This window comes from Branchiostoma belcheri, unplaced genomic scaffold, assembly GCF_001625305.1.
Source record: "Branchiostoma belcheri isolate BF01 breed outbred unplaced genomic scaffold, Haploidv18h27 scaffold23, whole genome shotgun sequence".
In the NCBI taxonomy this organism is placed as follows: Eukaryota; Metazoa; Chordata; class Leptocardii; order Amphioxiformes; family Branchiostomatidae; genus Branchiostoma; species Branchiostoma belcheri.
Window position 1 is genome coordinate 2,474,391 of NW_017803824.1, and position 24,731 is coordinate 2,499,121.

Sequence of the window (24,731 nt, forward strand, 5' to 3'; positions counted from 1 at the left end):
AAATGATTAGCTCATTGATGTTTACTGTGTCACTGTGTTTTTTGTGATCTTATCCTCAACATAAAACAGTAATTCTTGAAATGAGATCAATTTTGGTAGAGGAATTGTCCCCAGTGAGTTTTTATTTCAATGTTATAACTGTCTTTAAAAAATCATCAAGACTAGTATATTTTTACTTGTTTAATAGTTTCTTCTAAACAATGTAACATTTGGATATACTGTACAGACATAAAATAATGACAGCTAAACATTACTCTGAATGGTTCAGGGCATGTTGATACATCAGTTATAAGTAGCCTTTCGTGCAAGAGCAAATATTTGTTAGTAGTACAGAAAAGTCATACGGCAGCCTAAGGTAATAACAACCATGTGTTCCTCCATTTTGTTGACCTTGCAAAGCTCCAAGGTCAAAGTTGCCTGACAAAAGTAACAGCATTTCAATTTCGGCTGTCAGCAGGTTTCGAGTGGGAGTTGTCACCAAGAATTTCTGACCTTTACGAGGTGGTTCAGGCCAAACAGAATTAAAATTGAGTACGAGGGAGTTAATCTACTGGCATAGTGTTTATTATTTCAGCAGTTGGCATTCCGCACTTCATTGATCTGAACTCAGAGTTTCATTAGCAGTTTACTCTTGCAGACTGTCTTCTCTAGTTTCTTAGGCAACATTTTGGAGCAAACTGGGAGGAGTTACTTGCCCTAAACTGGAAATACCAAGTCTGATTCCATAATTTGGCCTGTATGCCTAGCCTAAGATTGCCTGAATTTTCCACAGACCCAAGCATTGAAAATCCTATCTATAGAGGTCACATGTACTTGTGTACTGTAACCATTTTCTTCAAGTCCCTTGAGACTGTAACACAGAGAGCGTAGAAAGCACCTTGACAATAAATGTGGAGTCATGTGGCGTAACTGCAGAGTGCTTGAATAAGAACCAAGAGGTACCGGGGTTCGAGTCCTGAAATGCCACCGATCTTGTGCCCTTGGGAAAGGCACTTTACACGACTTTCCTCACTTAACTCAAGTGAAAATGAGTATTGTCCTGTCCTATATTTGCCCTCTGCATAGGCGGTGGCATAAACTAAGTTGAAAAAACTTGTGTGTCGTCACCATGCTGTGATCCATTGCTGTGAATTGTTGGAATAAAACAAATAAAATAAATGTCTTTCTTACCTGTGGTCGTCCTGTCGAGGTGATTCTTCCACCGGCGGGGGAGGGGGTGGTGACTCCATGTCGGCCCCACCCTCCTCATCATGCAGCAGTTCAGGGGGCGGGGGCGGCAAGTCCGCCAGGAACTCCATGGTGGGGGGTTCAACCTCCGCAGGGGGTGGGGAGGGGGGCGGCGGGGGCAGCGGCTCCTCCTTCAGGGGGGAGATTTTCCTGACCCTGGCCTCGTGGACGCCGTTGACGGCCTTCTTCTCCTCCCAGCTCCTGGTGGGCGACTTCGCCGCCACCAGTGCCTCCTTGTGTCTGAGGTTGGTACTGCAGGTGCTGTCCTCGATGAACACGTCGCTGCCGCTCGTGCTCGAGCCATTGCTGAGTTTCCTGTCACTGCGAAGGAAAAAATGCATACTTTTAATTTCAATGTTTTTTTAAATGCCACTTGCAAATTAAAATCGTATTAGTCCTTCCTGCACCATGAGGTGCATCGGGTGGCACCCATCTCCGGTTCAGTAGCCCTTGGGCCACACAGTTGTGCAATCACTACAGCAGGGGGATAGTCCACTGGCAGTGGTGTGTGTTTAACTCCCATACTCTTTCCTAAATGCTAAGCAGAGAAAGCAGTATGTACCGTTTTTAAAGTCTTTGGTATGACTTGGCCGGGGATCGAACTCATAACCTTCCGAATGCAAGGCGAGCACTCTACCCACTTGGTCATTGCACCGGTTGACTGCAGTAAAATGTTATGAGGAGTGTGTGAGCATGAATAGAGACATCAAAATGTTCTCCCCTCCCTCTCCTACATAGGAAAGTCATTGCTGGCCCTCCTCCCTGGCATCCAGCCAGCCAGACATACTGGAGGCTGAAACAATTACCACAGTCAAGACCTAGCCTTATTTTAGCATTGAGCCACCCACACACTGAAGAAAACTCATGCATCACTGTCTTCTGTTAAGTCATCCATATAGGTGAAGTAAGGTGATGCACAACTGAGCTCTTCTCACATTGTCTTGTTTGTTCTGATAGAAGATCTAAGATACAGAGTTTTATCTACCATCTGCAACATGTGCACACATGTCCATACAATTGACTGACTAGCAGGTGCTGCTCTACAAAGATGCACCAATGTCTTCGTCAATCTATATACATGTATATTGATCAATATTTATTCAAATCAACTAATCAATAGTAATAAATGTAATGAAAAGAAGATTTTGGAAAAGGTGATGCAGAGATTTTTCTTTCCGTTCCCTTTCTGTTCCGTCCACAATACTTGGAAAGCAGACGGAAAAGTTAGAGAACAAGTATGCGGAAGCCCTTCAAGATATTCTCACCAGTCTACAATATACAGGACATTCCTAAAATACACCAGTTACACACCTCATAAGTGACCTTGTCAGTTGGGAGTGCTGCATTACTTCCCTGACTGACTACTCAGAAGACAGAGAGACATACATGAGTAGATTTCAGTTTGGAGTCATTCCAAAGTCTGCCAACTCCAATCTTACCAAATAAGAAATTTTTCTGGAAAATGATAGCCCACAGGTGACCTCCATCTTTCTAGACATGTTGCCAACTTCTACCAGGATACTTAGAAAGCATGTAATCTCCAAACAGATCATACGGTGGCAAGGCAGTAGCCATCTCTGGCCAATGGATACTGCTTTGCCACCATATGATCTGCTTGGAGATTAGAGAGCATGTAGCATAACCAGCTGAGGTTGTGTTACTGAGAACAGACACGGTGTCGTTCCAAAGTTAAATTTTAGTGTTTCCTGACAGTGAAACATCACATACTTCAGATGCTAACTAATTTCTCAAAGGAAACTGGGAAGGCATTAGTGTGTGTTGATTGTTGAACATTCAGAGTGATGGAAGGTAAGTGCACAGAAGTACCAGTGGTTGAACTCATTCCAAGGCCTGTCAGCAGAACGACAGCAAATTGCGCAACGCATTCCAGCGGATAGAGTCAAACCAAAGGTGGCTAACTCATGACGGCATCGTGATGTCAACCCTAAAATAACAACGGATCTTTCTGTCGTCGCCACTCTTCTGGGAAACAGGTCTTTCGAAACGTTCATCCTTTCCAGTTGCCATGCCAACAGGGTTGTTGACAGAATGCTCGACTACTAAAGTGCCTGGGCAATGTCTTAACAGAACATGGTCTGTGTAACAACGGTCCAAAACACGGAATTCTCATTGTCCTTCTTTACCAGATTCAATATACTAGATTCCAGTCCAAATGCGTGGCCCAGAAACTGGTTTGGAGTGTGGCTAAAGCCTTGATTAAACCAACCTACCCCCTCCCAATCTAAACAAGGTCAGCAGATACAATGAAGTTGCTCTTCTTTTTCACACCTCACCTACGCTTCCAAGAAGGGACAGGGACTACCGCTTACCACTTCCGGTCTTGTTGTCATCACAAATGGAGAAGTAGGACAAAACCATGTTTCCCACACAAAACAGCAAACATCCCGGCAACTGCTGGCAACCGACATGCTTGACTGGTCACGTGATCAAACAAGCTCATCTCCAAGCAGTTGTAGGGCTTCTTTTTTTTCTTTTTTTAAGTGGCCCTTCTCCATCAGTAGTATACTAGTACAAGAATAAGGGACTAAATTTTAAAAAAATGACCCAAGATCACCTGAAATGCGGATTTCTTACTTCGAAGAATTTTCCAATCCTCCTTATCTGACAACTTAGTCTACCGTGAATCCCTGCTTCAACTTTCCCAAGAAGTTGTAGTTCTGGCAGGATACTCACTTCCATGACTCGAGGGTAAAATAAGACCTGGAAGACAACTGTACACATACACTGGTAAAATATCAACAGACAACTCCCTTTACTGTCAGTGAGTCCAAGTTCTCTGTCAGACATGAGTCACACTGCCCTGTCCCTTGTGGCACTTGTTTAAATTAAGATCATGGAAAGGCAGGAACTTGAAATACAATGTACAAGTTCAAAAAAAATTTCCCCTTGAACTTTTAAATTTAGAGTGACAAGTGTTAATTAGAAGTTCTCTGTCAGACTGAGCCGGTGAGTCATGGCTGTCCTGCCAGCTGTCCTGCCAACTGTCCCCAGCGGCACCTGTCCTGATCTGAGGGCAGACGGGAACCAGACCAGACAAGGACACCACAAATGACAAGGTGGTTTCTGCGACTTTCCCTCTCTGTCTCTCATGATCGACACACCCATTACATAAGCCTGGGGATTGTAAGACCCTGTGGATTTGTAACTGTACATGGCTAGAGCTGCTCACTAGACCAGACAAGGGCACCTGATGTGGTGAGGTGGTTTTCCTCTGTGTCTGTGGTGGCAGACCAACGCAGTGTATCTGTGCGACTGTGTCTAAAATAAAAAATAACTATCAGGGAAACTATTACTGCCCATTAATTTTATCAGCAGCTGCATGTGAAAAAACATAAAAGGATTAACTGTTTGACCACTGAGGATAAACACACCACAACTAATAATAGGGTGGTTTCCTTGTCTATCTGTAGCAGTGGCTATCATATTTATTGTGTAAGTTAGAACAGTGTTAATTGTAGACATTAGGACTGTTTTATGCCAGACCTATAAATCTGTAGGCTTTTGGTAAGGTACTACTGAGTTAAAACTTCCTGACAAACCAGGTGCCAAGAAACAGCCTACTTCAGTAGCTATCTCACTGTCACCGATACGGCAATGGTATGTTTTCAATCCCTATGTGGAATCCAAGCATGCCTGGAGTTTGCTTTGGGGCAAGCAAAGGTTCCCTCAGTGTTACATGTCATGTCTATAATTCACTAGGAAAATGTTCATTGCAGTATTAGACAAACAACAGCTTTTCTGAAGAATCAGTAACATTTGACAAGCATGAAGTTTGATCCAATTACACAGAAACCAAACCAAATCAACCCTACATTGTAGCTGTTATCATGTGGTCAAAGAATTAACGTTTGTTTTGACTTCTGTGCAACTAATACCTTGTGCTTTTCAAAGTGTGAATAAATCAACCTCTTCTTAACAGCTAAAGTAAAGCCATATGGGGAAAACATACCAGTATTTCTGTAAGTATGTTGGCATAACGTAAAGTCCCATGCATGTACTGAACAGTAACTATGAACTTGAGTGTACAGAGGAAAATACTTCTCACCGTCCCCAAATGAAAGCAACACTCACCTACTAAGCGCCAGGATCAGACGTTGCATATTGTCCACAAACACCGTCAACTGTGCCTTCATCACAGGGCTCATTCCATACGGTACCCTTTGCCTTTTGGCCATCATGAGCTTCAACAGTGCAAAATGCAGCAAAGAAGAAATGTCTCCTTGGATTCTAGCAGAGAAATGCCTTCCTCAGACGGATTGCAGGACTTTTAAAGTACTCTGAATCTCTCCCCAGACTTTGAATCACCAAACAAAGTCTTGGCCTTGATGGTTTGAGCCTTCTGGTCTTGGAGACTTTGAATCACCAAGCGATGTTTAGTCCTTGACGGTTGAAGCCTTCTGAGCTTGCAGACTTTGAGTCACCGACCCTACGACGAAGTTTCTGCCTTGACGTCACGACAACTTTCCCCGCACATGACCCAAAAGGGAAACATGCTATCCTGCGTGCGGCGCTGTCATCACCGAGTGTCAATCTCTCCACAGAACAGTCCGATGCACTCTTGATAAGCACAGGAATGACACGGCTGGATTGTTCCCAACTCTACAGACACGTCCCAGGCTTGTTGTTCGTGGAAAAGTTTGACGTAACAAGAACGACAAAACTGGATTAAAATCTGCCCAACCCCAGATAATGCCCTACTCCAAAGAAAGCCTGGCAAACGACAAGAGAGCTTGATGTACTCAAGACAGGAGTGGGAATGACACGGGTGGACTGTGCCTGAGTCCTGTATACCAATTTCCCACTCAGTGGCTCTGATGACCTGTCTGGTATTTCCAACCGCCACGGCTCTGCCTTGTTTTGCTTCTAAACAGGAAGTGGAACCCTGACCCCAAAGGCAAACAGGAACTGCGTCTCTCACACTTGGATCAAAAACCGAACGGAAGCAAAAGTATAAAACCGCCCGGTGGCGCAACATTTAAAAAATACACACTATAACATACTGTGGCGCCATCATCCTAACTTTAAGTGAGTCACAGCATGCACTCAGGAAGACGATGTCCAAAGTAAAAAGACATCTGTCCTCAAACAAGACTTGTTCTGCAAACTAACTTGTACTACAAGCAGTGTTGCTCTGTGTCTGCTTGCGTGTGCATGTTTGTTTACACCATGTTTACCAGTGAGACAATGTGTGCACACACAACCGTGCTGTTGCTTTGCCGATGACATCACAAGGAAGTTACACAGGATCTCTGTAAACAGTTTGTTACACGAAATCAAAGAGCTTTGTTTCTATTTGAAAGGAAAAAATGCTCTTCAAGCACATCTTCATACTTGATGACATATCGTATGTCCAATTCACCAAAACTAAAACAATCAGCAAATTTACAACTTTCCAAGCACTTTTACCCTCAGATAGAGATTATTAGCCATACGTACCACAAGACAGTAATTATCACTGTAATCAAGATATGGCCGTCAGCATATGATTATAATGATATCTTTTACCCATAAAAAACATAATTTTGTGGCAGCATGTACACTTTCATTAGGAAGTTGTCCAGAAAATGCTGCTCTAACTCTTACATGGCATGTTAGATCTGGCAGCATCTTGCATGGCAGTCCTCTATGACATCCGGTACAAGAACACTTCAATTTAGTTCAAATGTAATCCCTTCTTCCCTTCAATTCCACGTCATCCAAGTTTAGCTTATACAAACTATACACAAATAAGTGCTGAGAGTAACCGAAAATCCAATCAATCTCTTTAGGAACTCCAAAGGAAGGAACTGCTCAATGTTATCAGAAAAAGAATCTCAGGAATTTCTCCCTTTCTCAGCGACCTTGAGAGATACTCAGCAAACTATTTCTGGTGCATCCTGTCTTAATAATGCCGTTGATACGCGACAAAAATGTTGATAAGTTGCCTATTTCCTCTTAGGAAAACACTACGTATACAAAGAGTCAAGGAAAGGTCAAGCAAGCTTTTGCTTACGGCAATAACTGTACGCTCACATGTCTGAATGACATAGATTTTACTGTACATGGAGCAACTGTTTCCGATACCCTTTATATATATAAATTTAGTTTAGCCTATTGGCTGTTATAGTTTTGAAACTATAATTTTCCTCACCTTTCCAAAATAAAGTAAGCCTTTGAAAGTTAGTCTTTGAATGACACATTCTTTCCCAATACCGTGTTCTGTTTATAATAATAACAGTAGCTGCTGTACCACTTAAAAGTGCTGGTAGCAACAAATACAGGCAAACCTGTACATCACACTACAGGTGAAAGATGGAGTATCTAACCCTGCAGCCACATTTATTTACCATCCATTACCCTGACGAGCTTTGCCCAATTAAGTCTTCAACACATTAGCAGTTCTAATGAACTTTGTTGAAAGTATTAAAGGTCTGAAACCCTGCTGTGGTTGTTTGTTTTGTACACACAACTGGGAAATTCTGTGTTGAAAAGAAAAACAGCTGAAGCCATACATCTGTGTGAAAATTAGACATTTCCTCTTGGTCATTTCATGGATGATCTTGTGAAAGGTAATAATGAATGTTAGTAAAAATTAGGTCTTATTTTGGAAGATTTTCATACTGGTACAGATAGGACTAACCATTAACAGAGTGCCTGTTACCTTTTTCATTTTCATTAGAATTTCCAACCATCTCATGTTTCCCTAGACATTTCTCCTTGGTCATTCCTCAGATGCTGATCTTGTGAAAGACAATCATGAATGTTATCAAAAATAGATCTTCAGTTTCATACAGGTACAGGCAGCTATCCACACAGTGCCTGTTGCCTCTTCCATCTTCATTAGAATTTCCAATCATCTCATGTTTCCCTGAGCCCACAGATCTGTGATACTGTTTGTTTGACAGTTTCACACACCATTGTTTCCAACCCTAAACAGTGCCAGAAAAAAAATGATTTGATCTGTCAGCATTCTTCTTGCAGTAGTCATATACATTGTGGATGTACATGAATGCTGCCTTTGCAAGTAAAATATCAAATTGCTATTTTCCTTTTTTTTGTTTACATTCTAATTGATAGTTATCTAATTTTATCTTGCAGCTTTGCGGAAATCCTGTTTTCATGACAAGTGAAAAGGTATGTGAAAAGGTAATAGAAAATGTGCCATGTCTCTATCTTCACTCTTGCCAACATTAATCAGCTAAAAAGCTTGGGGGGAATTCCTGCCAGCTCTGCAAAATTAATATCTCATAAAATCTCCTCTCTCCATTTCCTGCACGATCCATTTCCCATCAAACTGCCTTCCGCTGACCCCATTCCAAGGCCTGATCAACTTTATCAGCTGTTGCTTGACTTGCTCGCTCGCTTGACAAAAAGGCATGATTTACATACAAGTCATTTCAAGTTTCATCACAAAAGCTAAAAGACAGTGATGAACATGTAGCCTCTACCAGGCTTTGGGAGGGGGCTGAAAAGAGTATAAATTGGCCAAATAGGGAGATAACATGCTAGAGGAGTTGGTCCGCTAGAGAATACAGTTTGCCGCACGCAGGTGTACTTTCTAGTGGACCAACTCCCCTGGCATGTCATCTCTCTATTTGGCCAATTTCTACTCTTTCCAGTCGCCTCCGGAAGCCTGGTAAAGGCCAATGAACATGTACAAGTAACTGTTTACTGTCCAGACAATGTGGAAGAAAAGCATTTCTATTGAACTGATATGATACATAGGAAGGATGTATTGCTGTATGCCAGGTTAGCTATAGCACAGGACATAACAATAGGAAAGGTGATTCAACATCCTGATCATACATGCCCCTCCCCCTGGTCTATACAGTAACAATGCCAATCTCCAAGCAGATGCTGGGTGTGAGAGCCATTTACTGGCTGTCATAAAGGCCTAATCTCCAAGCAGATGTTTTGGTGGCTGCAAAATACAGTATCAAATTGGCCAGACAGTATCCATTGACCATGCAGACTGTATCCATTTGCCCAATGGATTGTGGATACTGTCTGGCCAATTTGATACTGTATTTTGCAGTGATCGAAATATCTGCTTGGAGATTAAGAAAGGCCAGGCTTATGTGTTACGATCTTCCCCCATATCTGCTTGGAGATTATTACGATGACAGCTGAAGCACAGGCTACCCTGGTTACGATTACGAGTTATCCGTGTTTACATACCTTACTCTATTATTCATCCATCTGAACAAAAACTTCTTATTTATTTAGAGCTTTCTGGTCTTCCTAACGATAATAATCTGGCCGAAGGTTGTTTACTTTTGGCATAACCAGTGAGGATGTGACATTTTAGCTTAGATTCACACAAAGCAGCAGGAAGAAAGGGATCGGAGCAACAAAACAACAAACGGAAACATGGCTTGGCTACGTTGTTTATATAAATTGCATTTTTGTGTCCTCAACATTCCAATGATATTTCACAAGTACACACCAAAGATAATAAAAATGTGGTACACCAATATTTTCAGTTGAATGCAATGACTCGAATCATTTGTCAATGTTATATACTCTTACTACTTTGACAGACCTATTGCAATACAAAAATGAATTATAAATTTGCACTCTGCTTGTGGCACTTTCAAAGTCATAAATGGGTACCCCTGATTGTGGGATTGGATAAGAGAAATTTTATCAAATCATGTCAAGTAAACTTTACTAGTCTTTTCCTGCCCTGTCCACAGCTATTCCAGAAGTTTGATCATCCAAACATGATAACACAGTGCCTTCCTATGGGAGCCCCTTTAGAGAGGCACATGGGATCTCATAACTGTTTATCAAGGTGGCAGGAAGGTAACACATTCCCTCCCAGAAAGGCTTGCTTATGGCAAATGTAGCTATAAATTCAGATGTCTACCTTGTTATCCGCCTCAGTCTGCACCACTGAATTTTTACAAATTACATGAAGATATCTAATCTCACAGAAGCTGTTCCATTGGTCGCCAAACAAAACTACCCTCCCAAGATTTGTGGGAAAGACAGTAAAATGCGATTACCGAGAAGCTTTCATGTTTTCTGTAACCCTAACAATGAAATGGGCTGGGTCCCACCCTGGGAAATACTCACTCCCCCACTCAGTCTATCTACAAGGCCTCACCAATCTACATGTACTTCTTTGGTTTTCAGACATTTCAAAGTGAAAACGATAGGACAGCATCCACTATTACTAGTGTACAAGGTACTACTTTGTTTGAGTCCAACTTGGTTTGTATATTCATCTTTTAGTTCAGTATTTACCAGTACGTTTCAAAATATGAGAACCAACAAATTGAATTCGGGTGGCCTCCACAGTGTATATCGTGCACAGATTTTGAGCCAACCATGGGAATGGACCTGATGTTTTCTGACATCTGCTGACCTCAAAGGCCTCATTGTACCACAGTGCTCTGACCATATGTTCTACTGACACTGGCTGAGAATAATGTCTTGCTTCAGGGTGTGTAATGAGGGCCTGCAAGCCCTTTTTCGTAAGGCGTAATCAGGCCGTTTTAGACTTCGTAATTCGTAGGCAGCCTCCGCAAAAATCAACGTAATTCGTAATTGGACATTAGCCGCAAATCGTAAAGTCGTAGTCAGCTCTGAAACTTTAACGTAATTCGTAATAGGCGGCGAAATTTTTGCGTAATTCGTAATCACTACCCCCCTTGCAGGCCCTCTGTAATGTGAGGTAAGAAGACAGCCCCTAGCACTGAGGATATGATATGTTATAAGCTCAAGACCACCAAGATAGCAATCCCCTAGAGACATAAAACAACTCATACCTGGAGTAACCAACTCTGAACTGATGAGGTACAAAATATAAATAAGATGACAATGCAGACATTCTTCAGCTTGTATGCTGCTGACTCATGTTGTTTCTCGAAAATAGGCATCAGATAAATGTAAATCACTGCTCTAGATCTGAATACAATGACAGGTTTTCACACCAACAAAATGCAAACATTTCAGGCTGAACAGAACCAGCAACAGAAATCCTAACCATCTGGGTTCTCAGCCCTCTAAAAACATTGTGGCACAACTCCAAAGGAAACAAGGCCTGGCTTTGCCAAAAGCTCACCTGTTCTGCAAAATTAAGACCAAGTCTGGTAAGGTCTGGTGTAGACTCATGGTGCCAGCGTAGTATGGTGATAACAGAAGCTCTCAGCAGGGCGAAGTGGAGTCTCTCTCAGACTGGCTCTCTCAGGCTCAGTGTGGAGACAAGGCCTTTTGTTTCCCCAGAGGACTACCAAGTGAGCAATTGACTCACCATCCAATCAGGACACAGGATGGGAATCATATGACTTGCAAATCATTCCTGGCCATATCAAATCTATTTGCTGCTTCTCGTCAAAAAAGTTATATTCATCAAATAAGCAGAATAATTTGAAAAAGAAGCTACAAACACAAATTACGGGTATGATCAAACAAAACTTGTTTTCCTCAAGGTTTTACCCGATAGTGTGAAATGTAGGAAAATCCAGCTGCTAGACAATGACTTTGTATGGAAAACTGATTTTCACACCTCAGTGTCAAAGGCCTGAACCCAAATCCCAGTATGGCTTCCCTCCCTCCCCTGAGAAACATTCCTATTATTACCACAGTCTGCACAGGCCCAAACATTGCACCTAATGAAAGTACATTATGCCCGTGTTATGAAATTCTAATTATATCTCTGTGAATCCCTTTGGAAGCAATTTGTGGCTAACTGAAAGCACCTGGTGGGAAGTGAAGCAGTGGAGAAGAATGTTATCCCTTCAGGAAGTCAAAATAAGCAGGGCTTCCAAACCAGTGACCTCAAACCTCCAATGTCATGGGGAGGGGAGGGGTGCAGAGAGGTGAGGTCAGAAGTCCCCAGGTGTACAGAATGACAAACAAGCAACCAGAAATCTGGTACTAGCTGAGTAAATTAAAGCCACAAGATCAGCATAACTTCGAGAGAGTCTGACATAATATTTGGACTGTCTTGAAACAGTCGCCAGGCATTATCCCATTTCCAAACCCAAAGAGTCTTGCTCTACTGTCTCCAACTTGGTCCTTTTGTGGGTACTGTCTTGAGTTTGATGGCCTTAGAGGGAAATTTGAAGAAAAGCATACACTTCTTCCAGGTTCAGCATTATTTTCTGAATCTGGAAACCACCAAACTGCACTAAGGTGCCCTGACAAGGCAGACATGTCATCATAAGCTTTAGTTTACAACTGTCCAGTATGAGGAAGCATTTTAAGTGAAACCAGGTTCAGACAACTCAACACCTACGTCCCTAGGCTACCCCCACTGCTGATGTAGTAGGAATGGGACTGGGTGGAGACAGACCTTGGAGAAAATACACATGTATCAAAACAAGGGTTGACAACATAAGCTTTGGGTTACCACTGTCCAACATCAGGAAGTAGGTTTGGACGATTCAGCACTGTCCTTGGACTATTTGATAGGCACAGAGGATAGGGCCTTAAGAATTCTTTAATACATGTATACGAATTCTTCCTTAGTTGCGTTGCTCAATGAATTTACAAATCAACTGCCTTTGGTGTAATTCAACTAAGTGAGCCTGCTTGTGTAAGATACAGTGTGGCCACTGTGCTTTCAGGTCTCCAGGCACTTTCTTTCCAATAAACTTTTCCTAGCGTCCAGTATGCAGGTTTGGACAACTCAACACCTATGTCCCCAGGCTCCCCCCAGCCCTGGTGTAGGGTGAATCAGGCAGCATGCAGACAGACATGGACCCTTCTCAACAGGTGCATGGGGGTGGCAGCTGTCAGCAGGAAAATTAGCACCACATTCGGGACTCCCACCTCTGGTAATCACTCACTTAGCCCAAGTGTGAACTCAGGAAGATGGGAAATTTTACAGGACTCAAAGGAAGATGCCATTGATTGATGGATACAATTAGAAATAGAATTTCCAGGGAATGTTTTCCTCATTTGACAAGAACCTCCAAAGGTTCACAAAAATAGGCTAACAACAATTGTTTTCTGACATACTGGTACTTGTTGGAAGTCTGACTAATAATACTGCTGACATACCAGGTTCTGCTATTTTCAATATCAAAACAAACACTAGAAACAATAACAAAACAGCCATTGACACCTTAGCAGGACATCTTTGGGAAATATGTACAGCATTTCCTGTTCTCATCATGGTCTCCTTCAGAAGTGAAAAGATTGCAAACCACATCTTGTTTATTGTGCAACACAGACCTTGGCCTGTGAGAACATCTGCCTTCAGAAGAAGCTATTATCTGTAAATCTGAAAGTTTTGTCTGTAAACCTTGTACTTTTTGCAAAGATGTTGCCTTTGGAAAAACTTACACAGATTATGTTGCAGCACTGACCACAGCAACTTTGTTCAAAACAGCCAAAAGCATGTTAAATGTCTCATATATCAACTGAAAGTGTATGCTTTGCTCTGCTTATGAAAGCTCCACTTTTTTCTGAGGAATTTTCTTCAGATGTTTACAGAGTGTTCTCAAATTCCAAGAGCTTTTCTGACTTGGAAATGACCAGCGTTACATCACTGGTAGGGCCACAGATGGCAGCAGAGATTCCACCCCCAGGCAGGGGCCATGAATATGCTGCACCCCTCACACCTGGTGTAGGACAGTAGCCCAGCAGGAGGGGGAGGGGGCAGGGCAGAAGTAACTAGGCGTGAAAAACCTCCAATTGATTAGTTTGATCAGGCTGATGGCATCTAAATGACTCATTAGGAGGGGGTACATCCGTTAATCACCACACAAAGATGTATATCACACATCACAAATTGTACTATTCACTTTTGTTGCTCTAAAAGCAAGGTGCAAATGCAAATACTGTTCTGTAGATTATTACATTGAACATTTAATTCGGTGAACTTTTGTCAAACTTTCTTGGTAACTGACTTTAAAAGGCCAAATTGGGGCATGTGATGACAGTCCTAGATTCCCAGTACACTATATTAAAGCTGTACCAAAATTCCTAGTCTAGTAACCAGGCCAAATTGGACATCTACATTGGTCATCTTCATTCAAAACGTTGTGTGTAGTTCACCCCCTAGACTATCCATACCTATTTCTCAGTAACCAACTCCCTAACAGGCCATATTGGTGGACTCAGTGATAGACTACACAGGAAGCCACCCCCCACCCAGCGGGGCACAGTTTTTAACCAATCCTGACTCCCTGAGGACAAAACATTTGCTCAGCCCCTGCAGACAGACATGTGTGGTTATGAGTAATGGGCTGGGAAGAACACAGAATGGCACCCCCTAACCACAAGCACCCACCCAACTGGTCAGGCCAGATTTGGCTGGGAATTTCCTGTGATATCTCTGTCAGTATCTGGTCAACTTTGGCTACAAAATATGAAGACTTTTCTCCAACAAATTCCTCCAGATTCATTATCAAATTTGAGCATTCAACTCCACTAATGTGGGGATACAGGCTCCCTGAGATATTTGCAAAATAAAAATCACCGACCAATTAGGCCACACCAATTCATTTCCTTGGTTCTTGGAAACAAGGAAGACAAAAAGAAAACAGGAAGACCTGAACTTGACTGTATCCTAGCCTGGTTGCCATACCTATTATAGCTCCTGAGTCCTACATCCTCTCCTCCGGAGCTGTAATAGGTTTTCACCTACTAACTGTTTCCACCCAATGAAACACCTTTTCCTCAGACTTTGCTTTGATGTCGACTACTAGTAGTTCACTGACAAGAAATCTAACTGATGTGGCCTAATGATGTAATAACTGATGAAGTAAACGGCATGATAAATACCTTGGAGCAGGCTCAGCTTGAGGGAAGACAAAGATGTTGTCGCTGTCTCTCCTCTCCTCAGGAACTCCGTTTGGTAAAACCTCCTTCTCAGGAACAGGCGGTAACGGCTTCTGCTGCTTCTGCAGGAAAAAAAGATTGAAGGAATGAGTATGATGACAGTTTTTAGATATTTCTCAACTGTTATGGTAATAGAAATATTGAACTTGAAAGATTCCCCCACTACCATTCTGTGCTTTGGAGTGCAGTACTTATAATAAGTGCAAGGTGGCATCACTGTGCACACTTGAAATCACAATGTTGCTGCAGAGAATACACTACAGTCAATGTCCCCAGCTCACTGAAACTTTTGATCATGATCATTAACAATACACAAAGGAAGGAAAGGTATGGTTTAACCATACTCACCTGCTGGAGTGTAATGGTCACCACAGTTTCTTTGGTCTGCCTCTGTTTAACTTCCACATGTGGCGTATTCTGCACTGGTTCCTGCTCCTGTACTCTCTCCTCAGCCACTGGGGCCTCCCTTGCCTCTCTAGGTGGATGGTGTTTTGCAGAATTTGCGTCCTCTGCAGAGGAGCTTTCCTCCTCCATCCTTCCGACTTTCCTGAGTCTGCCCTCCTGGTATGGAGGAGAGGACTCTTTTCTTCTGTCACCGTCCTTTGGTAACCCCCTACCCGGCCTCTCCTCGGTTGATGAGGGAGAGGAATCCTTAGATGAGCGGTCGCCCGGCAGTCTGTCCTGTGGACTGGGCATGTTTCTGTCCACTTCTTTTGTCTCTGTGGGAGATGGGGTAGGCTTGACCACAGGGATGCCGTGTTGCGGTCTGAGAGGTCTGGTATCAGACGTGTCACACACCGAAGCGGCCCTGCCTTTAGCTGGTGATGCCGGTCTGAAGTCTGCGATGGTCTGATGCAGATGTCCTGGAGGAGCACTCACTTTCCTGTCCTTCCAGGGATGAGGAGCGGTCGGCCTCCCTACCATCTCTTTCCCCCCTGGAACGGGCATGGTCTGCAGCCCTTGGAAGTTGGGTGGGCCGGTCATGCGAGGCAGGGACTGCGCCTTGTCGCGGGCCTGCTGCGGTACTGGGTCGCGAACATGTCCCGAGGATGGGCGGGGTTTTCTCGCACCCTCCACGGGCGTCTGCACCCGGCTGCCTTCCAGCGAGCTCACGCTAGCTGCTCTCTGCGACGCCAGGGAGTTCCTGTTGCTCGTGTAACCGCTGTCGCTGTTGATGCTGCTGGTGGAGGCTCCTCTGTTGATGCCGTGGACCTTGTTCCCCGTCTTCTTCTCATAGAACCACTTCAACGCCTCCCTCATCCTCATCCTCTCCTCTTCTCTTCCGTCAGGATCGGAACGGTGCTCACTAGACAGCGACGTGACCGACCCTCCGTACTGACTGTCCAGCGTCTGCTGACTCTGGGCCTCCTGACTTCCCAAGAGGTCGGGTTCGGACTTACACTGCTGCCGTTTGGCCTCCCATTCAGGCGTCCTGTGCCGGAGATGCCCTGCAGACACACTCTTCGTTCTTGGCTTCTGCGGGTCTGAGACGGTCCGACTCTTCCTCTCTTCAGGATGCTCTTCCGTCTCTTTGATTCCCTCTAGGTGAGCTAGAGACTGGCTTGGGGAGACGGGACTTTCCCTGGCTTCTCTTACGACCGTCTCCTTTGGCTCGACGGGAGTGTGAAGCTGTTCCATGGACACAGAGTGTGTGGGGCTTCTCCGTGTAGGAGAGACCCGGGAGTCCACAACATCCAAGAGGTTGTCTGCAGACCCACTTCTTCTCTTTGCTGGTTCTCCCGTGGACCATGTAGGGCTCGTTGGGCTGTGCTGACTTGGAGATCTCTCCCCGATGTCTAACAAATTTTCTGCAGAGCCGCTCCTCCAGCTACCACCACTTCTCTGTCTTACGTGTTCAAATTCAGTCTTTGTGTAAGACGTCCGGTTAAGGACCTTATCCTGCGCTTCTTTCAGGTAATTTTTGTACCCGGCTTCATCTTGCATCCTCACCTTTTGGTCATCGGTCCTCCCTACTTGGTCTGTCTTCTTACCCTTGGGTTGTGTCTGTTCCTTCTCCTTCTGCCTCCAGTAGTCAAACGTAGGAGGGTTATATCTCAAGTTGTCAGGCAGGGTGGCAGATTTCTTTGCATGTGCCGTCAGCATCTCAGTGGAAGCCCGCTTCTCCTTGAGTTTTGCATCTTGGTCCTTTTTGCCCTCCTTGAACAGGTTAAAGATGAGTGGGGTGTCTTGGTGGTTGATTCCACCGTTCACGTTGCGCATGGAGCGTTCCTTCTTCATGTCCCGGAACCATTTGCGTTCCAGGTCTCGCTCGCTCTGCGCTCTCGCGATCTTCTTCACCCCTCCAGGGAGGGCTGGCTGCGTAGGCTGACCAAAGTTAACAGTCTCTGTTCTCAGAATCGAACGTGTCTTGAGGGGATCTTCAAACTGGCTCCTCAAGAGCTGCACAGCGGTCTTCTGACTGCTGTCTTCCCTCGTGACATTTTCTGTGCTGCTTGAGTGATGTGCTGTAAGTGAGGAGTGTCTGGGTTCGGGTTTACCAACCTCCTTTGTCAGCTTCTGTTTGTCGTGGTCTGGTGGCTCCATGTGTTTAAACTCCCGGCTGTAGTGGTTATTGCTTTTGTTATTGTACCATTGGTTTGCTCCCTGTTGCCTCTCCCTCTCATTGCGATAGTTATGTGCGGCCACCGTGCCCTCTGTGGGCTTCTCTTCATAGTAGAACCCAGAGTCTTCGTATTTCGGGCTCTTCTTCTGCAGGTTGTTGATGTAGTTCAAGTTCTGATCCCTTGAGGTTGGAGAGACCTGCTTTGCAGCTGGGGAGACCTGCTTTTCGGGAGACAAGTCTCTCTCGGGAGGGGAAGGCACTCTTCTGTCACTGGGATATCTCGGAGTCCCGTCCATGTTAATTTGTACCCTAAACTCCACCTTCTCCGTCTCCCTACCCCCCTCCTTCTGTACCTTATAGGTGCCGTTCTGACCAATCTCCACAGTGTCTGCGTAGCTTGGCTGGACAGGTTGGACTGGGTGTACCACAGCGGTAAGCTGCGGGTACGGCCGTTGGTGGTTGGAAGGCTGGGAGAACGATCCCCATTGGTCCCCGTGCGAGCCACGCTTTCCGTGGTTCCCTCTTTGGTCGTTGTAATGGAACACCTCCAGGTTCACATAGTCCGGCGACGTTCGGTGGCCGGCGGGAGGGTTGTTTAACACTTTCAGCGGATTGTCTTGCGACCTGGACATTGCGGGAGGCTCCGGGGGAGACATAGACGACGGCCCGGGCCAGGACGGATACTTGGAATGGTGCACCATGTTGGAGACCGCCTTGTGGCTGGACTGGTCGCGCACGGGCGGTGGGGGTGGGGACCGGGCGCTCTGCGGACCCAGCTGGGGGGAGGTGGTGCTGGAAGAGGAGCTGGAGGGGGAGGTGGAGCTGCGTCTCCAGGGGGGCGCCGGGATGTCCACCCCCAGGCTATTGCGGTTGCTCCCCCCCTGCTGGAAGTCTGAGGACGACCCGGAGCTCCGGTTACGTTTCCTCTCCGACGGAGACGTCGACGTTGGCCTGAAAACGGTTTCCTCCTCCTTTGGCCTCGTGCCAGGGACGTACATCGTCTTCACGTACCTCATGTCTGCATGCTGCAGTTCTTTGGCCTTCATATTTGTTAGTGATTGAGAGCGGGGGTACTGATGTTGTTCCTCTTCCTCCGGCTTTTTCGTGGACAGACTGTCTTTGTAGTTGATGCCAGCCGTGCTGGACAGTTTGTCGTACACAGATCCTGACTTCTTCGGGAAGCCGGCACTGGCAGGAGGCTGGTACTTTGCGCAGACGAAGCTGGATTTGGACATGTTCTCCATGCTGCTCCCGTGGAACATGCTGCTGCTGTCTCTGCCTGTCGAGTCAAAGGAGGAAGCAGCTCTGTCCCTTCTCTGCTGGGAGTACCTGAGGTAAAACAGATATTCAGTTGTTACAGTCATGCCAACATACAGAAATTAAACTTCTTGATACAGCAAACTACAGAGACTTTAGCATTCTACAACAAGTACAAGTTTTGCTTCACAGGGCACTACTCTGATACATTATTTCATCCTGTTTAAAAAAACTTTGAGGAATTATCAAAATCTGCCCGTATTTGTTTTTATAATCTTAGACAACCTGAGAGGACAATATATCATTTTTGAGCATATTCCTGTCCTTCTTGATCTTTTTTTCTGGCATTGTTCAACATATTACTACCAATACATTTCTAGCAGGGTTTCAAAAGAAAAGGGAGCAGTGGTTACCTTGCTTGGTTGCTGCTGACCGGCATGGGTTCCCAGTCAGGGACGACGTCAGGGTGGCTGTTTATTGCCTCGTGAGTGGAGTGCCAGGACCTGGGGCGCTCAGGCGGGTCATGCCGTCTGGGAGGGCAGAGGAAATATTCTTATTCACATGTCAGTTAGGAGGGAACAAGAAATACAAAACTCTCCCTTTCAAGTATATTTCATATGAGAAGCAGACAGTACCCACTGAAATGGAAAGAATTGCAAACCTCCGAAAAAAAGAAGGCTCCTGAACAAATGACACTGAAAAGAAGTTAAAGCAGCTTGATACCTCCAAGTACATACAGTACTTTGAACATGAATAAACAGTGCACCATGATGCCTTTCTGAGCTTTCCACAGTCACTGACAACTGCAAGTACGAGGCACTTACAGCTGCAGAGTGACAGTGACTTATGATAACACTGGAATCCATCCCAATGCATAAACAGCAACGGTCTTCCCAAACCCAAAGATGCAGACATGTTATGGATCATACTCATTGCTCATCAATCTAAACCTTGGCAATGACAACTGTTCCGCCACAACCATCTCAGTTATGTCACCCAAACATAAGATCACAAGCCTCTTGAGTACTCCGGCTGACACACATTTCTCGAACAATATTTTCTGCTCACGCGATGATGGCTGCTGCCTGAATGTCTGCGATGTTACGTCCCCATAGACTCTGTAAGCTCTCATACTTACAAGTTCAATACGCGAAGAGGGAGCGGGATTCGAACCAACACCCCTGGTCGACTCTGCTGATGAGATATCATGTCCAAGGCTACCTTGTAGGGGTGTAAATGTACACAGCAAGACTTTGCGGCTCCGCCTTGCTCCATAACAGAGCCACCACCCGCCCACAGTACACAGTCGTCCCAAGGGAGGAAGCTCACGGTATTATGGTTGTCGGATCGTTTCCTACCAGGGTGTGTCTACCCTCTGTTTCTGTGGATATTTTGGGGCGACCAGGCTTAAAATATATCAGAAGTGTGCGGGGAGGGGGTGGGTGGACGTGGCTGGACCAATGTTCTCATCTTAAACCGGCCACAGCCACCCCCCAGCAGGGAATTCACAGGCCCGCCTTGATCCGCACCAAAGCAAAACATGTCGCAAACTCCCGCAGGATGGCACAAATACTTCACATGATAAAGAGTTTGGGACACAGAGGGACACCCCGCCAGTCCCTCGTGAAATGCTGGTAAAGCAAGGTCAGCGGAAGATTTACCCGGGCCAAGTTCACTCAGAGAAGGCACCTGTTACACAGCAGGACGTGACGTGCTGTCAATCCAGCGGCCATAACGGCAACTCCGCTGCTGCTGGACCTACAGGCAAACCGGCCAGTAAGCTGGATCTGAGGCCTCACTGATTCAATTTGATGGTTCCTGGTTTGATATATATGTTGAAAAGAATTTTATGGAAAAATCTATAGCTTGATAAACACGTTTTTAGGGAGTGAACAAGTCAGGTTCAAGTTTTACTGCGAGTTTTCCACTTGTTCTTTTTCTTTACTTTTATGACCCTGAGGACCAAGGAAACACAGAATGGTGATGTTGCCCAATAATGCCATGGCTATGTGCAATGTATTTTGTAAGGCTTGGTGATCCATCAAAAATCCTATATGGGGGAACATGATTTAGCTTTCTAATCGCCATGTTTGAATTGAGCTGTGTATGATGAATTTCAGACAATGACCATAAAGACCAACAATCATTTTCTTTATCCTTCAGGACCAGAGAACATAACCCAGTCTGTCAGGTGATAAGAAATGGATGGTTCTTCACCTAATGTTCCAATCATTTTCATTGTAAAGAAAGCAAGATTCTGAAGATGATTTATGAAGAAATCAATCAGTGCCAGTGTGGATAGTCAGCAAGAGCTTTTCAACATTCATCTTCCCATTGGAAACTGTGACAGAGGCATGCATGCTGACCCAATTCCTGAAATTTCAGCCCTCCTATGAAGTACTTATTCAAGATGTTGTCTGCACATCAATTTGGCACTGCGGTGAATTTCAAGGGTTCTGAAATGCACCCTGTCGACATGAACTCTAAATCATTGGTTCGCACAAGCTTTTTTTAGCCCTTCTAGCGACAATATCAAGCCCTACTAATATGATATAAGTGAAATGACCAGCACACAGTGATAAAATAGGGAGACGAAGGTTTGTTTTCATAATTTTGCAATGCAAACTGTTAGGGCGCCCTTTGCTGGGGATGTTTCCACACTGGATATAAGTCTACCGGCTCGTGACAGATGTCAGCATTCTGACCCCATTTTTGGAGCTTTTGCATTTCTTGTTTTATAGTTGGTGTGAGAAACGAAGCTGGGAGCACGTTTGTTACTCCGTTTCAGGGTTAACAAGATTATTAAGCCCACGTACTCGGTGCATCAAGTGTACAGGAGGGCTTGGGGGAACCCAGGACAACCGACGTCGCTCCTCCAGTAATAAAACTGCCCAACGCTCACTCAGCAGTCCCTAACAGTTGTGGGACGTGTGAGAACACACACAGACACTCCCTTTGTATCATGAGAACTTGCAACTGTGGGAGAAAGTCATGACATCCAAGGCTTCGGCACAACTGCCATACTATCTTTAACCTTGGTATCTAAGTGGGTACTTAGGTCATGTTACACCACCCAAGAGGAGTGACACTCGGGTCTTTTGGGACAAATTTAGAACCGTCCAAAAGGCTTTCAGTACATGTTCAAGCACAACTGTCATCACATCATTTCTGACCTTGAAATATGAGGATGTGACCTTGAGATTTGAGTCGCAAGTTGTGTAACATTAGCTGATGGCAAGCACACTGTTGTATTGTGAACAGAAGAAACTGGAGATATGAAATGTTGAAAAAATGTCAGAAACAATATCATTGAACATCACACATCTGTTACAGACACGCGTACGGACACATTCTGACAACCCTTACTCACATACTTCTCTTTTCAATAAGCTTTTAAACTCTTTTAAACAATTTTCCAACTTCACTAAAAGAATCTCAAGTAGATGTAAATGCAATGTTACTTTATCAGGCGCTTTTCGCAAGTCTTGCTCCAAAAAAAAATACTTGACACACACATACCAGTACTGATGATGTATAGTGCCAACTGTTAGGTACTTGAAAACAGCAACCAGGTGATGTCACAAATAGTAGCCAGCAAAGTTGGACATGCTTTTCCTTCCAATTCCATTACCATAGATTTACCATAAAATGTCTCTACTCTGAGGTCTACCAGCAGTAACTCTACCCTTGTAGTCGTCTACCATCAGACTATAAGACCACACCACATTTGGCAGCCCTGGCAAAGATCCCAGCATGGATGGAGTCCTAACCCAAATCAAGTCCAGGTCAGCCAGATTTTGGTAAAGGGCCAGAAAACTCGCCAGAAACCAGCTCCTTCCTAAGGTCTTTCCAATTTGCTGCTACTTAACACTCAGGCAGGGGCATTCTTCACATCTCCAGACATTGATTTTAAATTTCATGTTTTACGGCAGAAAACAGATTAGACCATAAAATCAATACACATGCAGATGTCATCCATAAAATCCAGTTTCCGAGGTACAAAAAGATTTACAGCGCACAGCTAAGTAGACAAAAATTTGATCTTAATTCCTTTCCAGACATTCATTCTATGTAACAACAGTGATAGTCAAAACATCCTGAGCTTTTTCAGCAAAGCTATTAAAATAGTCGGCATAAGACAATATCCAGACCAAGTGCTTGTTATCTTCCATGGCCCTTCTGACCTCTTAGTGGTTGACCTCTCGCCATAATACCCAGATTTCACAAATTGAATTTCCCAGCTTCCCAGTAAAGCCGATGGTCTTAATCTTGATACTTCCTTTCCTGACAATATCAGCTTCACTTTTACAACGTGAAAACTTCATACCTGTGTTACTGTTGCCTCTCTTCCTTCCTGTCCAGAAAAATGTGGTCTTGATTGGATTTTGGAAAATTTGACTACAGAAACCTCAAGGCAAAGGGGCACTCAGCACAAAATCAGGTCATCCAAATAGAGTCATCACCAGAGCATCTGCCAGTGACAAGCACTTTGTCCATGTATATATGCTGCTGCAGGTCCCTGATCTAACACTAGGGGGAGCTTGAAAATAGGTCACTCTGTCAAAAGAATGTTGCTGATGGTAAATTTAATGCAATGTTACATTTTCTCCCTGCTCCCAGGCTTCTCTGATAGTCACATCACAGCGAAGCCTTGCAGTCTGAAAATGTTACAATTCTCCAATCCAACATCTGCTTGGATAACTGCTGCTAGGAATAACTATTGAGACTGAATCTAATCATCTATACACATCATTATTATTGATGCTGGTGCTACTACATAGCATTTCTATTTCTTTTCGGTACCCACTTTTTCACTCTGTGCTTGACTCCCCCGTATCCGCTGGACTGCACCACCTTGGTGACAGACTCGGTGTGCATGCTTCCCTTCTCCTGGACCGGGACAGGCTTGGGCTCCTCTGTGGGCGGGGGTGGGACAATGTCAGCCTGCGATTCTCGTCTGCAACAACACAACAAGAAAAAGATATGTTAGATTATATATGTACAAATAATATAAAGGTACGTTATTAGCAGTCATCAACAGTACAAAGTGTCTCATGCCCATCCTGCCATAGAACCTGCAGGTCAAGCATCGTGCTTCACAGCCAGATGAGGACAACCTTCCTAGAATCATTGGACATGAAGCACCAGCCATCATCATCATCTTATTAGCAGCTTTCGTAACTAGAAAAGACAAAAATTGTGGTCCTTTTTGGGGCACAAACAAAAAGGTTGTACCGCAACCCGTACCTCCGCCGTACTGTGAAACCATTCCTTGCAGTACCCACATGCTGGTAATCCTTAAACCAAAAACATCACTTCAATTTAGAGATAAGCCCACTCGGCCTGAAAACTTCTCGGCCCAAATCCTCCTTATTCTGTTACTATATTCTGCCTGTCAAATGGACTGCACACCAACTGACTCCCTTTTCAAACAGGGCCTGACCTGCCGACACCACACTGGGCCCACACTATTGTCCGAGGTGCCTTTTGCGTACGTTCTGACATCATTGGGTCATTTACATCTGAAGGGGGAGAACCCAGGTTGAAAGCTAACTAGTGAGCTGCTCATGAATCTAATTTGATGCTTAAGTGGTAAGGCCACACCAATTTATATCCTTCGCTCTCAGACATCTTAAGAAATAAGCAAGAGTCTAACAAGAAAACAGAAGTCTAAGAGGAAACTTGAAACTTGAATCTGATTTCAGTCACTCACAAAACAGTGTGTACCAAGATACAGATTTTCCACTTCACTCATCTTCCTATTCAGCACTGTTTCTTTCTTTCCAGAAATGAGCAAATCAAATTTGTATGACCTAGTAGGTAGACCACGGATGTTTGATCCAAAGTTTAGCCTGCTGGATTTTCCTCTTGGGTTACCAAGGGAAGC

General features: G+C 44.5%; 1 protein-coding gene across 4 annotated transcripts in view; it reads right to left on the minus strand.

The window, feature by feature from the left end:
- Nucleotides 1-24,731, minus strand: part of LOC109470593 (protein Shroom3-like) — a 96,520-nt gene that overhangs the window by 5,462 nt on the left and 66,327 nt on the right. For all 4 annotated transcript variants that reach the window (XM_019769559.1, XM_019769558.1, XM_019769561.1 and 1 more), the window contains 5 exons: nucleotides 23,652-23,801; nucleotides 19,258-19,374; nucleotides 15,373-18,916; nucleotides 14,968-15,086; nucleotides 1,171-1,548 (listed from right to left, as the gene is read on the minus strand). In XM_019769559.1, the coding sequence (XP_019625118.1) occupies nucleotides 1,171-1,548; nucleotides 14,968-15,086; nucleotides 15,373-18,916; nucleotides 19,258-19,374; nucleotides 23,652-23,801 (4,308 nt within the window). The remainder of the gene's footprint in view (nucleotides 1-1,170; nucleotides 1,549-14,967; nucleotides 15,087-15,372; nucleotides 18,917-19,257; nucleotides 19,375-23,651; nucleotides 23,802-24,731) is intronic.